Genomic DNA, 13455 nt, shown 5'->3' with positions numbered 1-13455 from the left:
ACGACCTTCCTCTAGTGATTTATCTAGTGAAGAGTCACTAGATAAATCGCTACTCGTGTCTTTTGCTCTCCCGGATAGATTGTCAATTAGGGCACTATTGGGCTCGTATGGTTTATTTCCATATTTGCGCCAATATTCAATTCAAATTATTTGTCCTCAGAGCCGGTTTCAATTGATGATCCAGAATCCAAATCATGTGAGTCATAGTCTTTTGAGACGCTACTGGTTTCAGTGTCAATCAAGCCTGTACCTTGTAGGTCCCCACGAGCTATATGCATTGCTCCTACCATATTTAATGGTACGAGTTGTGGCATTTCAACCCCCTCAAGTGTTACCCAGGTCGTCCCCCTATTTCCCCAAGCGTCTATGGTTGCTGCTAGGTGGACCCAATCCACATTGTCGGACTCAGTCATTCCAGGTAGAACATCCATATAAGGGGAATCTTCCCCAACATCAGTGTCCTTTTTACACGTGTAACAATATTGCAATGGGACCGAGTGACTTGTGGTGTCAGATCTATGATCAATTATAAATATGTCCTAGAGGATGTGCTCGACCAGTTACAAGATCAAGTCGAATGACAGAGTCTTGGAACTGCAAGTAGACATGGTTTTTAGACCAATCATGCACCATCTTTGCTTCCCTCAAAGGACGTCCTAAGATTATCTTAGATGACATAGTGTGCTTGAAAAAATCCATAACAATGAAGGTATGCCTTATTTTGTGTCAAAGACCGTGATCTTGAGATCTTCTAGCATCCCAATAGGTTTAACAATAGTCCCATTGGCCATCTTTACCACTATGTTTGTAGCCCCAAGGTGAGGTCTTCCCATAGATTCCCAACACTTTATCACAATGCTAACCCCACCGCCATTGTCAAGGATTCCCTTCACAGTTAATCCCTTGGTAGTGATTGGTATGGTCACATTGGATTTATCACCTTGAAAGTATTGTCCCAACTTGTTAGCAGTAGGTATTTCAACAATAGAGTTCTCATCTAGGTTGGGTTGTGGATCTAAGTGTTCCTCCTCTATTGGTACCTCCCTAGCTCCATCCATTTGTAAAAATTATGGTAGCCCGACTTTCAGTTCTCCATTGAGGAAAGCTCGAAGAGCTAAGAATAGCTCGGGGTCTCCATATAGTTTAAAAATGATGGCAGTTCTAACTTTTGAAGCTATGTTCAATGTTGTTCATATACACGGGGTTGTCACCAATCCCTATGTTGGTATTTGAACTGGGATCTGACTTCACTCCTTTTTGCGATCTCTTCCTTCGTGTTTTCTTCTTCTTGTGAGATTGGGCAATTGATGCTGTGTCTCTTTCTTCAAGAATATAATTTTGGTTTTGGAGCATCGATCATGTGAGTATATTTAATGGTACCACATGTGTACTTTGTGATGGCTCCTTGGTAACCTCAATTAAGTTCAACGGCGTGATCATTGGTGCATTCAGATTATTTGGACAATGGACAATCAAATGATCTATGCCAAATCGATTACACATGAGTATCGGCATTGTAGATGTGCTTGCTTGGTTGGCTTGCATTAGTGTGGAATTCTTTTGTAGTCTAATATGACACTCGCCCACACGATGTGGACTCCCACACTCGTACATTGAAGAGGTGGTCGCTTGGCAGTGAAATTGATATTTTGGCCTCTCGCCACAAGAGCAGCTACTTGATAGACATGTTTGACTTGTCTCCAATAGTCCTCCATGTAGTATATAGACTTTCTTCAAGTGCATCAATCCCATAGGCAACATTAGGGTCTAACTCATCCTTGCAATCTACATAAGCAATAGATGACTCACAACCGACTTGATTCACATAAGTGATTCTTGGATGTGGGGGTTGTGGTCCTAGCACTAGAGGTGGTAATGGTGTTGTTTGAACAACATTTTGGGCCCTAGGGACCATGTGTTGTGACGGTTGCTCAAGAGGTGGGGCCGGCATCAATGCAAACACTCAAGGTGTGTCCATCCATGCTAAGGTTGGTCTATTGACCATCGCACGTTTAACTACTATGAAATCCTTGGCTTGATGACCATACCTCCCACATCAATTGCAAGTCCCATTAAATTTTACTATAAACATAGGGAATTCACTGATACTATGTGGACCAAAGCAAACTGAGCACCATTGTTGCTCCCTTCTTGGATACATATGATTTTTTTGTGGAGCACAATTGTCTCTAAGACTTTCTTGAATGGCCTTGGTGAGATCTACCAAGGTCATCTCAGATACTTTTGGCTCTTTAGCAATAGGCTTTATGGTCATTGGCACATGCCCTGATGCTTGCGAGCTAATAGATTTAGGCTCAACAGACATGCTTTCTCCTAATCATTAAATTGTCCTCCAATTGGATCGCATTGGTGGTGCCTGCTTCCCAAGTGGTGATACCTCTAATGACTAGGCCATTATAGATATCCTCATGTAGTAGTCCCCCAATGAATCTATCAAGAAATTAGTTATTATGAAAGCACTCATTTGGATTACAACAAGAATTCAAATGCTTCAAGCGACTAATAAAGTCTCTCATAGACTCCCCTTCCTCTTGTTGGGATTTTTGGAGCTAAGAGGCTACACCCAAAGCACTCCCTCTCGTATGCACTCATTCAAGGACAGTCTCCTAAGAGTAGGGTAAATAGTTTTCTCTTCCACCCTTAGGGTCCTATACCAATCCCCAGCCTAACGAGAAATTGATTATTATGAAAGCACTCATTTGGATTACAACAAGAATTCAAATGCTTCAAGCGACTAATAAAATCTCTCACGGACTCCCCTTCCTCTCGTTGGGCTTTTTGGAGCTAAGAGGCTACACCCCAAAGCACTCCCTCTCGTATGTACTCTTTCAAGGACAGTCTCCTAAGAGTAGGGTAAATCGTTTTCTCTTCCACCCTTAAGGTCCCATACCAATCCCCAGCCTTCCCACTCAAAGTCAGGCTTAAAGCATTACTCTTATGCAGGTCATTGTGTTCTCCTAGAGAAGCGCATATTTGTTCAAATACTTCAATATGATTTCTCACATCCCCGTCTCCACTAAATTTTTGTGCAAGCTTGGCTATTTGTAATGCCTTACTTTTGGGATCTCTACTATCAGGCTTGTTACACATATTTTCAGCAATAGATCGACTGATAGCTTGAGAAAATGTTGCCAAGTCACCCAAGTGAGAAGGTATAGTGGGTAGAGGCACTGCAAATACTGTATGTGGAGTAGGGATTGGCACTGGTTTTGGCATATAGGTAGCCCTTGGGTTCCAAGTTTGGTATGGTGTTGCACCTTGCAATGGCCCGAGGTTCATATGTGTGGCCCTGGGCATAACAGACGTGGGATGTGACATGCTAATGCTAGCTAGTATGGTCTCATTGAAATAAGGACTTGGATGTTGTGGTCGGGGAGCATAGGTTGTTGAAACAATGGGAGGGGTAGGAGCTACATGAGCATGAAGGCCCATAGGTGCATATGACTGATACACACTTCTAGGTACTGTTGTAGGCATTGGGCCACCATGTACCCCGGTGCTTTACTAATAAATGAGGTCCATGGTGTGTTTTTTTGCATGCCCATCACTGGGGTAGGCATGGTAGAGCCATGATGTCATAAAAGGAAAGATGAGCTAAACTTGGAAAGGTAAGGCTATCATTTGTGGCTCAGATTGTACTGAGACCCCTGGCGAAATAACACATGGAGAATCCATTGGCCTTACCGAGGGAGTCTCCATTTGTAATAAAGTTGGTTGCTTAGCCTTCCCTGTATCCAAGAATCTCATGAGACCCCTTGAAGGCATGTGGATCCCTTTGTTCTGCCTCTCTAGCTCAATAACCCTATGGATAACATCACAAACTCTTTGTTGTTGCTCCTCTACACTAGTAGCACCCGATGTGGATTATAGGACATCTAACCAATCCACATGATAGGTGTGACCTATGTATAGGTCGGTTAAGTCTCCATTTGTAGTTCATGCTCTCAATTTTCATTTAGAAATGCTCCATCTAGGATTGAGGTACTGGGGGTGTCCATTGAACTAAATGTAATGTGGCTCTCTATGGTTTGGCCCTTAGTGGTTGCTAATTCAAGAGCACTCAACTAGCATGGGTGTTGACATAGAGGCCTTTGCCTTTATCTCTCTTTGTTGCTCTGCCTTGCATAAGCTTTCAATTTCCTTTTTCCTAGCTGCAATGATATATCGCTCAACCTCTTGCACTTTGGCAAGGCTTCTACCATCAGGTAATATAACCTCGAAGGGGAATAGCTCTGAAGAGTCAGGGAGTGCAGTGAATAAAGTATTCACATGCACATTCTCCAAGAGCATGGGGTCTACATTGGTCATGAATGGTGAATTGACTTCCCCACCCCCTTCATTTACATCGCTAACTCCATGTTTGGAGCGAGTGGCTCTACAAAAAGTCTCTTTCAAGTGGCTAAGCACGCTCTGCCCAGACCGTGGACCCATGGCATGCATATCTTGGCTTGAACTATCGGGATTGGCTGTCGGGTAACCTTCCATGATGTCGTAGTCAGAGGAAGAGTCACTAGATGCAATGTGTGGGTCCTGAGTGGTACTACCTTGGGTTCCCGCTGAGGGACTAGAGCCTAATGTGGAGGAATAATGGGTGCCCGCGAAAACGGAGACACTCTCTGTATGATCATCCTCTAGCACACCACTAAAGCATAGGTGCATGTGACCTCAACACCCTATAAGTGTTGGTGAGTGTCCGTGAAGGCCACTCACCTAGTTTTTTGGGTGTTTTGCTGCCCAAATTTACTTTTTTATTTTTGGGCCCTTTTTTCTTACCTAGCCACGAATATGGTGTGTGATAGCTCAAAATGAACATCTTGGTTAGAGGGACGTGTCGTGCTTTACAGTCCCCAATTTGGTTACTTAAGGGTCCTCAGAATCCTAAAAATAGTATTTTTCTAATCGAGAAGAAGGCTAAATTAGTAAGTCCAAGGGTGTAAGTGTGAAGGGAAGGGTGGAGGGCTTGGAGGACTTGTCCCACATGCCCTCTCTTCACCTTGAGGGGGTAGTCTATAAAAATATAGTAGTGTCTATACTGAGGACTGAAGCTTGGGCTTGGGGAATGATCCCGGTCCCTTCCCTTTGTTTTACTATAAGCAAATTTTTTGCACGTGTTTTTTATTTATTTTATTTTTATTTCAAAAAAACTTTTTCGTGGTTAAGGTTGTGCTGCGTGTCCGCCAAGCTCACACGTACAGAGCCTGCCTAAAACGTGTAGCTACAACTACAACACACTGAAACTACAATACCCTAAGAACACTAACACGGCAACACTAGCTAACACTATACATTACAACACTAACAGAACTAACAGCCTCCTCACTGTCCACTTCAAAAAAATACACATTACAGAGCTACTAACACTAACACTAACAGAAACCTGCTAAACCTGCACATTGCATCACTAATAGATCTAAAAAAACCTGCTAAAACCTGCACATTGTAGCACTAACAGATCTAACAAAACATGCTAAAACCTGCACATTGCAAAACTAACAGATCTAACAAAACTTACAAAGTGAATGGATTCATGAGGTAGCACTGAGTGCTCCTCGAGCTTAGTGCAAGGCAATCCTCAGCAACGGCGCCGAAAATGTGCACCTTCTACTACATGTGTCGGAGGCTACGGACTTGCCAAACATTGTGTGCAAGCCATGAATGGCTGCAAGCACACAACCAGACTATTCTAGTAAGCTCAAAGGGGGGCAATGGTGTGTCACTCACCGCTTGATGCTTGCCATCGTGAAGGATTCTGTGCCGCAAAGAAGAGGGAGACACTGCCGCCGTGCTCAACAGCCTCGCCACCGCCACAATGCTCAATCACACTCTCTCTCTCTCTCTCTCTCTCTCTCTCTCTCTCTCTCTCTCTCTCGTGAGCACATGATGGAGAAGAAGATAGAGGTAGAGCAAGAGAATTTCTTTAGCATGCACCTCAAGAATGAGGATTAGTTCAAAATGGACCTTTTTATATGAATTTGACCCATTCACACATGGGCACCCACAATGGCCAGTCACAGCCAAAATAATGTAAAAATGAGATAAGTGATGCGCCTCTCATCAACGATCACCTACGTACCTATAAGACCGACAAGACCGGTCCATGACTCAAATAAAGTGATCAGGCGTCCGTCAAAGATGATAGGGTGTCCATAAGTGGTTAACACTACACTACGTGTTGCACAAGAATGAGGATGGATGAGACACGAGTTGTCTAATAGATTGGAACATCTAACAGAGTTACATAAATTGTGACTCAAGGTGGTTGCATCCATTTACGCCCAAAAACGTCAAATGAAAGAGTTTCATGACCTCAACAAGAAGTTTTAGAGGGGAACAACAGAAAGAGAACTTGCAGATACAGGAGTGGGCATTAATGCTATGCAGTATTCTACATATCTCAAACTATCTAACTCCATGATAGAACCGATCAAAATAGAGCTAAGGGTTGCTAATAGAGGAACAATGGTCAGTCTGGGACAAGCCAATGTCTTAATCAACATCAACGGAAACAGCTACCCACATCAATTCCACATCATGGCAGATATGGATCTACATGAGAAAATCATCTTAGGAGTTTTATGGATGCGTGCTTACAAAGAAGTACCAGATTGGCAGGATAAAACTCTAAAGTACAATCTCAAGGGTAAAGCGTATGTTACACCATTATTAGGTCACATTTGGAATGTACAATCTCAATTAGAGGAATCAAAGCGATAGGATCCAAAACAAGCTACCCGACCGCAACAGTCTACAAGCATCATTGGACGAAAGAATAAGCAAGTGTGGGTAAAGAAGTCAATCATGAATCCAAACCGCAGCAAATATGGATACCCAAAGTAGTGCTTTCCAATTTGTCTTCCAACTCAACCGAGCCAAGCTATCAAGTCGCCAAAACTCCTCAACATAAGCCACCATTGTGGAGGAAGTCCAAACAACAACTCAATGCTTTCTCGAGCTCACCAAAATACAAATGGATTCCCAAATACTAAGTGGAGAAGATGGAGATGCCATGCCATAGCAATGGCATAATAAGCCATGTCAGTTAAGGACAATTGCATGCATACCAAATTATCAAAACGGGATTTTTGGAGTAGCTTCAAGTTTCGACCTGATTTGCAAATAAGGCAAGGCTTTTTAAGAGAAGCCTTACAACATGTCTCTTATGAAAAAATATGCAAAAAAACACTCACAACAATAAAATCAATCAAATATGGGAAGGGATTTTTGAAAATTGTCAAAGAACTTTTGGGAGGGCTATCAAAGTCCAATTTCAAAAACAAGTTCATAGATATGTTCCAATTTTTTTAGCAAAATTAGGCCATGCCATCACAGTTTGGGAATGGGGAGGAACATGGATCGTGATCCATGACCCCCATCTCAATTTGCAAAGGTAATTAAGTGGTGCAGAATTATGTTGGTGAAAGCGTTGGAAAGGGGGAAGTGGGAAAACCACCAGCACATAAACTCGATGCCTCTATATAGCTCAGTGATCTCACAACACCCCTATCCCCTAGCAAACACACATCACGATACGCAATCTGCAAACAGCTAATGCCCAAGCCCGTACCCAACCAATCCTAACTAGATAGATCCGATTGCAAAGTAGGTTCAGATAGCCTCCATCTATAACACTGTAGAGCACCATGTGACATATAGGCAGTCCAATAACAATCGACACTCAAATTCCTACCCAATCCTTGACATATACCCGTTTATCTTCAAGCTTGCAGACTTGTACACATCCACATCCATATAGAAAGCACATATACACCTATCGCCTTCGGAGATACACATATACTAGACCAATAGATAACAAAGAGAGAAAAGAGTGATATGTAACCAATATCAGGCAGACAAAAAACTTCCAAAGAGAGTTTACAATGATGGATCCCCATACAGACCACCACCCTAGTTTGATTGCTTGGCCCGCTTTCTCGTGGCTTGCAACAATACACCTTAGCTGTCGGACCCTCCCTCCTCAGTGTTAATCTCCCACAAGCTGTTCTCGGCCCTCCTTTCTTTTCATATGCCGCCTCAACAGATGGCGCACCCCTAATGGCCGCTTGTAGCCCTGGCGGCCCCTCACCTTGGTGGGACCCGAGCTCCAAAAGCCTCAAATCTGCAGCCCTCACGTCAACAAGCTCGGCCAGCCTCGGCCCACTACCATCCTCGGCCACCCTGTCGCCCAGTGCTCAGGCCCGCCATACCCTGTGCAGCCCAAGCAGTCTCCTTTCTGCACACAGCGCCTCTCCCCTCCTTGGTCACGCCATCACTGGCTGCCTAACTCAAGCTGCACCACTTCGTGGCTCCTCTCCTCCTGCTCCCTCTGCAGCTCTGGCCAATAGCGACCTCGCTATTGGTCGCCTTCCTCTATATACTGGCTTCCCTTTCACCACCTTCTGCCCACGTCTCCACTGGCGGCCCCCTGTAGTCGGCAACCTGTCGTCCTTAAAGAAAACTCCAGCCACCTTGGTCTTCTAAAACTGGCCCGCCTCTGGCTTCATGCAGCTCCGTATGGCCTCACCCAGATGGCGCCACCACCCCCTTCATGCAATCTCCAAGTGTCGACCTTCCATCCCGCTCTGCTCGTCCGACGATTTTGCCTTCTTTTTTTTTCTTTTTAAAAAATTGCACTTAAGCGGCCCTTCACAAGGCAAAAAAACTCCGCATTGGCACCCCGCACCAACTACCATTGAGCAAAATCATTTCCACAACCTCTCTTCTTTGAGAAGTAGCTTCACAGCACTTACATAATCGGTCGCCTATACCAAGCTTTGTTGCACATAGGACTCCATATAAGAATCATTCTTCATGTCAAAGATCACTCTGTTGCATCTGGCCACAATTGAACATAATCCCCTCTTAAAATAATGCTACTCAAGATTCTCATCAAGAATAGTAAGATCGTTCCAATTGCTGACAAACTTGAGGTGTCATGGCTTCCAATTGAAAATTTACTAGACTTCGTCCTTCAAGCATATAAAAAAACCCGATCTAGCTGAGCCTTGAAAATCATATTTGACCTGACAAATGTCACACCTTGCATACACATCTTGGCAATGCTTGCCATATCTAGCATCAAACAGTTGGCCAATCATTGTACCACCCACTTGGTATCTTCCATGTACCTGCTTCAGGCTTTCTCCATGGTCGACAATGTTTGGCTGTACCATCATTGCCCACCCCCTCGTTGAGCATTCATGCTCAACCAGAGTATTATTTAGGTAAAATAAGTCTGTATAGAGAGAATGATATAACATAGAGCTATAGACTGCATAAGAAAAATGATAGTGGCTATATAGATAGGATAGATATAGAGAGAAGAGCATCTGCTACTGCATCACCTGCCAGGGTCAAATGGAAAGCTCGAAGCTTCCCCAAGCATGACATAGAGTCCACCTGGATCAAATATAAAGCACTGGCCATGGTCATCCACCTGTAAAGCATGCATCTTCAAGTCTCCCTTTGCACCTGTAGGCCAATAGACAGGCCATTCCAACAACTCTTTGTAGCATGGAGCTTTGTCCCCATGTATCCATAACCATTTCTGCCAATCATAAGCATACCTTCGATCACTTGAAGCACTTGTACCATAAACCGCTCTCATGCCATCTGTTAGAGAACTCTCCGTAGTATAGTCTTCTTCAAAAAAACCTTGCCACTGACACAAAGACACCTGTAAAGCAACCTCCAATAACACATGTATCCATAGCATAGCATGAAGCAACAATACCCTGCCATTTGCCTCCACTTGGTGCATAGCCAAGCAAACCTGATCTCTCTGCAAACCTGTATCCAAACCCTCTGTAAACGGCACCAAGGCCCCCTTCTCATACTCAAGAACATGACCTGCTAGAGATATAACCTGTTTTTCAAGCACCTCATCACCTGCAAGGTTGGTGGCACCTTCCTCATTGCATGGAGCCTCATGCTCATAGGTTGCACCTACATCAGATTCCATAGAGTCATCTGCCGGAGCTAACTCTCCACGGCCACCCACAAACTCTGGAACTTCAAAGAACACCTCGACATGCTTACCAAGGCAAGGTTGCTCCACCCCCTGCATAGACAAATCACTTCGACATACCTCCGCTTCTACTTCTAGCTCCTGCAAGTCATCCTCGAAAACCTGCTCTTCAACCAAACTGGATGCACAATCCAACCATACCTCTTCCTCCAATAGGGACTCACCATCACACGACATTTGACAAGGCTTCTCGACTGGCAGATTCACACAAGGTATCTCCACATCTGCACTATGCGTCTCCTCGACCTTCAAATGGATGGCAGGCAACTTGCATACATCTTTCTCAGTTTCATCTACATGAAAGACATCATAGATCTTCATGTAGATATCATAGGTCTTGTACCTAGAAGATCGGGATTCTGTCTCCCATATGTTATCTGTATCCAAACTGCTGTTAGGGCTATGAGAAATGTCGGACTCATCTTTTGATCTTGCTAATTCTTGGACCACTGCTGTGAGCCTCGTTGCTGGCTCTGGATCTGGCACCTCTTCTTGAAAAACTTTTACGACCTTGATCTTTTGAGCAAGCAAGCTATGTGGCACCCTGAATATACCTCTCTACACCTTTTGAGCCATGGTTGGCACTTCGTCTACCTCACGTGCTTTGATCACATTCATATCAACAAAAAAAGGAGCTTTTACCTCTTGATGCTCATTAATCTGCTTGGGCTTAGGTCCACTTGCTACCATGACTGCCGACTGCAGCAATCCTGCCTTCATCTTCTTCTTCATCTTTCGACTCTTTGCTCTGGCGACTTTGACGGCTTCATCAAAAGTGCTTGGATCTTCATAATCGACTCTCTCACGAACATAGGGATGCAAGCATGATAGAAACCTTTCGAGCTTCAAATATCCCACATGGGTTGCTTGGGTAGCAGCCGCCAAATCCCCCCAATAAGCTTCAAATTTATCAACAAAAGAATCGAAATTTGCACTTACGTCCTGCTGCAAACCTTTAATCTTTGCATCTGCTTCCGAAGCTGACACCACCCTTCGATACTTTTGTAAGAACTGTTCGCGAAATCCGACCCAATCCTGCTTGTGCACCTCTTCTAAGCCATCGAACCAAACTTTTGCTTTACCTCGCAGCACCAAAGGTATAGTTTGGAGCTTCGCTTCGAATTCATCACCTGGCATCTGCAATACTATCAGCATGAACAACTCAAAATCGGCAAGCCAATCGTCAACATCCTCATCTCCTTTGAACACTAGCCCAAACTCCTGCTTCATCTTGACTCAAGAACACCTTGTTAGGAAGCAATCAGTGGGTCCTCAGTGGGGGCACCACAAGATGGAAAGGGGGAAAACCACCAGCACATAAACTTGATGCCTCTATATAGCTCAGTGATCTCACAACACCCCTATCCCCTAGTAAACACACATCACGATACGCAATCTGCAAACAGCTAATGCCCAAGCCCGTACCCGACCAATCCTGACTAGATAGATCCGATTGCAAAGTAGGTTCAGATAGCCTCCATCTATAGCACTGTAGAGCACCATGTGACATATAGGCAGTCCAATAACAATCGACACTCAAATTCCTACCCAATCCTTGACATATACCTGTTTATCTTCAAGCTTGCAGACTTGTACACATCAACATCCATATAGAAAGCACATAAACACCTATCGCCTTCGGAGATACACATATACTAGACCAATAGATAACAAAGAGAGAAAAGAGTGATATGTAACCAATATCAGGTAGACAAAAAACTTCCAAAGAGAGTTTACAATGATGGATCCCCATACAGACCACCATCCTAGTTTGATTGCTTGGCCCGCTTTCTCGTGGCTTGCAACAATACACCTTAGCTGGCGGACCCTCCCTCCTCGATGTCAATCTCCCACAAGCTGTTCTCGGCCCTCCTTTCTTTTCATATGCCGCCTCAACAGATGGCGCACCCCTAATGGCCGCTTGTAGCCCTGGCGGCCCCTCACCTTGTTGGGACCCGACCTCCAAAAGCCTCAAATCTCCAACCCTCACGTCAACAAGCTCGGCCAGCCGCGGCCCACTACCATCCTCGGCCACCCTGTCGCTCAGTGCTCAGGCCCGCCATACCCTGTGCAGCCCAAGCAGCCTCCTTTCTGCACACAACGCCTCTCCCCTCCTTGGTCACGCCATCACTGGCTGCCTACCTCAAGCTGCACCACCTCGTGGCTCCTCTCCTCCTGCTCCCTCTGCAGCTCTGGCCAATAGCGACCTCGCTATTGGTCGCCTTCCTCTATATACTGGCTTCCATTTCACCACCTTCTGCCCACGTCTCCACTGGCGGCCCCCTGTAGTCGGCAACCTATCGCCCTTAAAAAAAACTCCAGCCACCTTGGTCTTCTAAAACTGGCCCGCCTCTGGCTTCATGCAACTCCGTATGGCCTCACCCAGATGGCGCCACCACCGCCTTCATGCAATCTCCAAGTGTCGACCTTCCATCCCGCTCTGCTCGTCCGACGATTGTGCCTTCTTTTTTTTTCTTTTTAAAAAATTGCACTTAAGGGGCCCTTCACACGGCAAAAAAACTCCGCATTGGCACCCCGCACCAATTGCCATTGAGCAAAATCATTTCCACAACCTCTCTTCTTTGAGAAGTAGCTTCGCAGCACTTACATAATCGGTCGCCTATACCAAGCTTTGTTGCACATAGGACTCTATATAAGAATCATTCTTCATGTCAAAGATCACTCTGTTGCATCTGGCCACAATTGAACATAACCCCCTCTTAAAATAATGCTACTCAAGATTCTCATCGAGAATAGTAAGATCGTTCCAATTGCTGACAAACTTGAGGTGTCATGGCTTCCAATTGAAAATTTTCTAGACTTCGTCCTTCAAGCATATAAAAAAACCCGATCTAGCTGAGCCTTGAAAATCATCTTTGACCTGACAAATGTCACACCTTGCATACACATCTTGGCAATGCTTGCCATATCTAGCATCAAACAGTTGGCCAATCATTGTACCACCCACTTGGTATCTTCCATGTACCTGCTTCAGGCTTTCTCCATGGTCGACAATGTTTGGATGTACTAGCGTCTTTACACTGTTGCAATCACTTATAAAAATTGTTGCTGGACATGGATCACGATCCATGACCCCCAATATGTCAAAACAAATTTTTTTTGCTCTAGCTAGTTTGTACATGCCTTGGAGAATGTGCCCTACAAGTTTGGGGCAAAATGGACATTAAGACCAGAAAAAACCAAGTAAACTTGGGATTTCAGTCACCAAATGGTTATTTTGACCCACAGTTGGAAAAATTGACCCAAATTCAAGAAAAAGTGTGCCAATAACTCAGGAACATGTTCACATGCTCTCCTTGAAGTTTGGAACAAAATAGTTTCAAAACATGGATCACGATCCATGAACCCTAGAAGCAGATTTTTCAAAAATTGGTGGCAAAGTGTTTGTA

The 13455-nt window shown here is 44.5% G+C and overlaps 2 protein-coding genes across 2 annotated transcripts; both read right to left on the bottom strand.

Moving 5' to 3' along the window:
• Window positions 1-9358: 9358 nt before the first annotated feature.
• Window positions 9359-10366, bottom strand: LOC147436730 (uncharacterized). The gene has a single exon (XM_086485771.1). It carries the CDS (start codon window positions 10364-10366, stop codon window positions 9359-9361), a length of 1008 nt encoding a protein of 335 aa, XP_086341897.1.
• Window positions 10367-10603: 237 nt separating this feature from the next.
• Window positions 10604-11275, bottom strand: LOC147436729 (uncharacterized). Its single transcript, XM_086485772.1, has one exon. The coding sequence runs from the start codon at window positions 11273-11275 to the stop codon at window positions 10604-10606; it is 672 nt and encodes a 223-aa protein (XP_086341898.1).
• Window positions 11276-13455: the final 2180 nt, after the last annotated feature.

Source organism: Adiantum capillus-veneris, chromosome 17, assembly GCF_014529385.1.
Source record: "Adiantum capillus-veneris isolate H3 chromosome 17, ASM1452938v2, whole genome shotgun sequence".
Classification (NCBI taxonomy): Eukaryota; Viridiplantae; Streptophyta; class Polypodiopsida; order Polypodiales; family Pteridaceae; genus Adiantum; species Adiantum capillus-veneris.
The sequence above is the reverse complement of the archived record's forward strand: the minus strand, read 5'-3'. Positions and strand labels throughout refer to the sequence as shown.

Excerpts from the sequence above, each read along its gene's own strand:
- LOC147436729 (XM_086485772.1), bottom strand. The coding sequence starts at position 11,275 with ATGAAGCAGGAGTTTGGGCTAGTGTTCAAAGGAGATGAGGATGTTGAC.
- LOC147436730 (XM_086485771.1), bottom strand. The coding sequence starts at position 10,366 with ATGAAGATCTATGATGTCTTTCATGTAGATGAAACTGAGAAAGATGTA.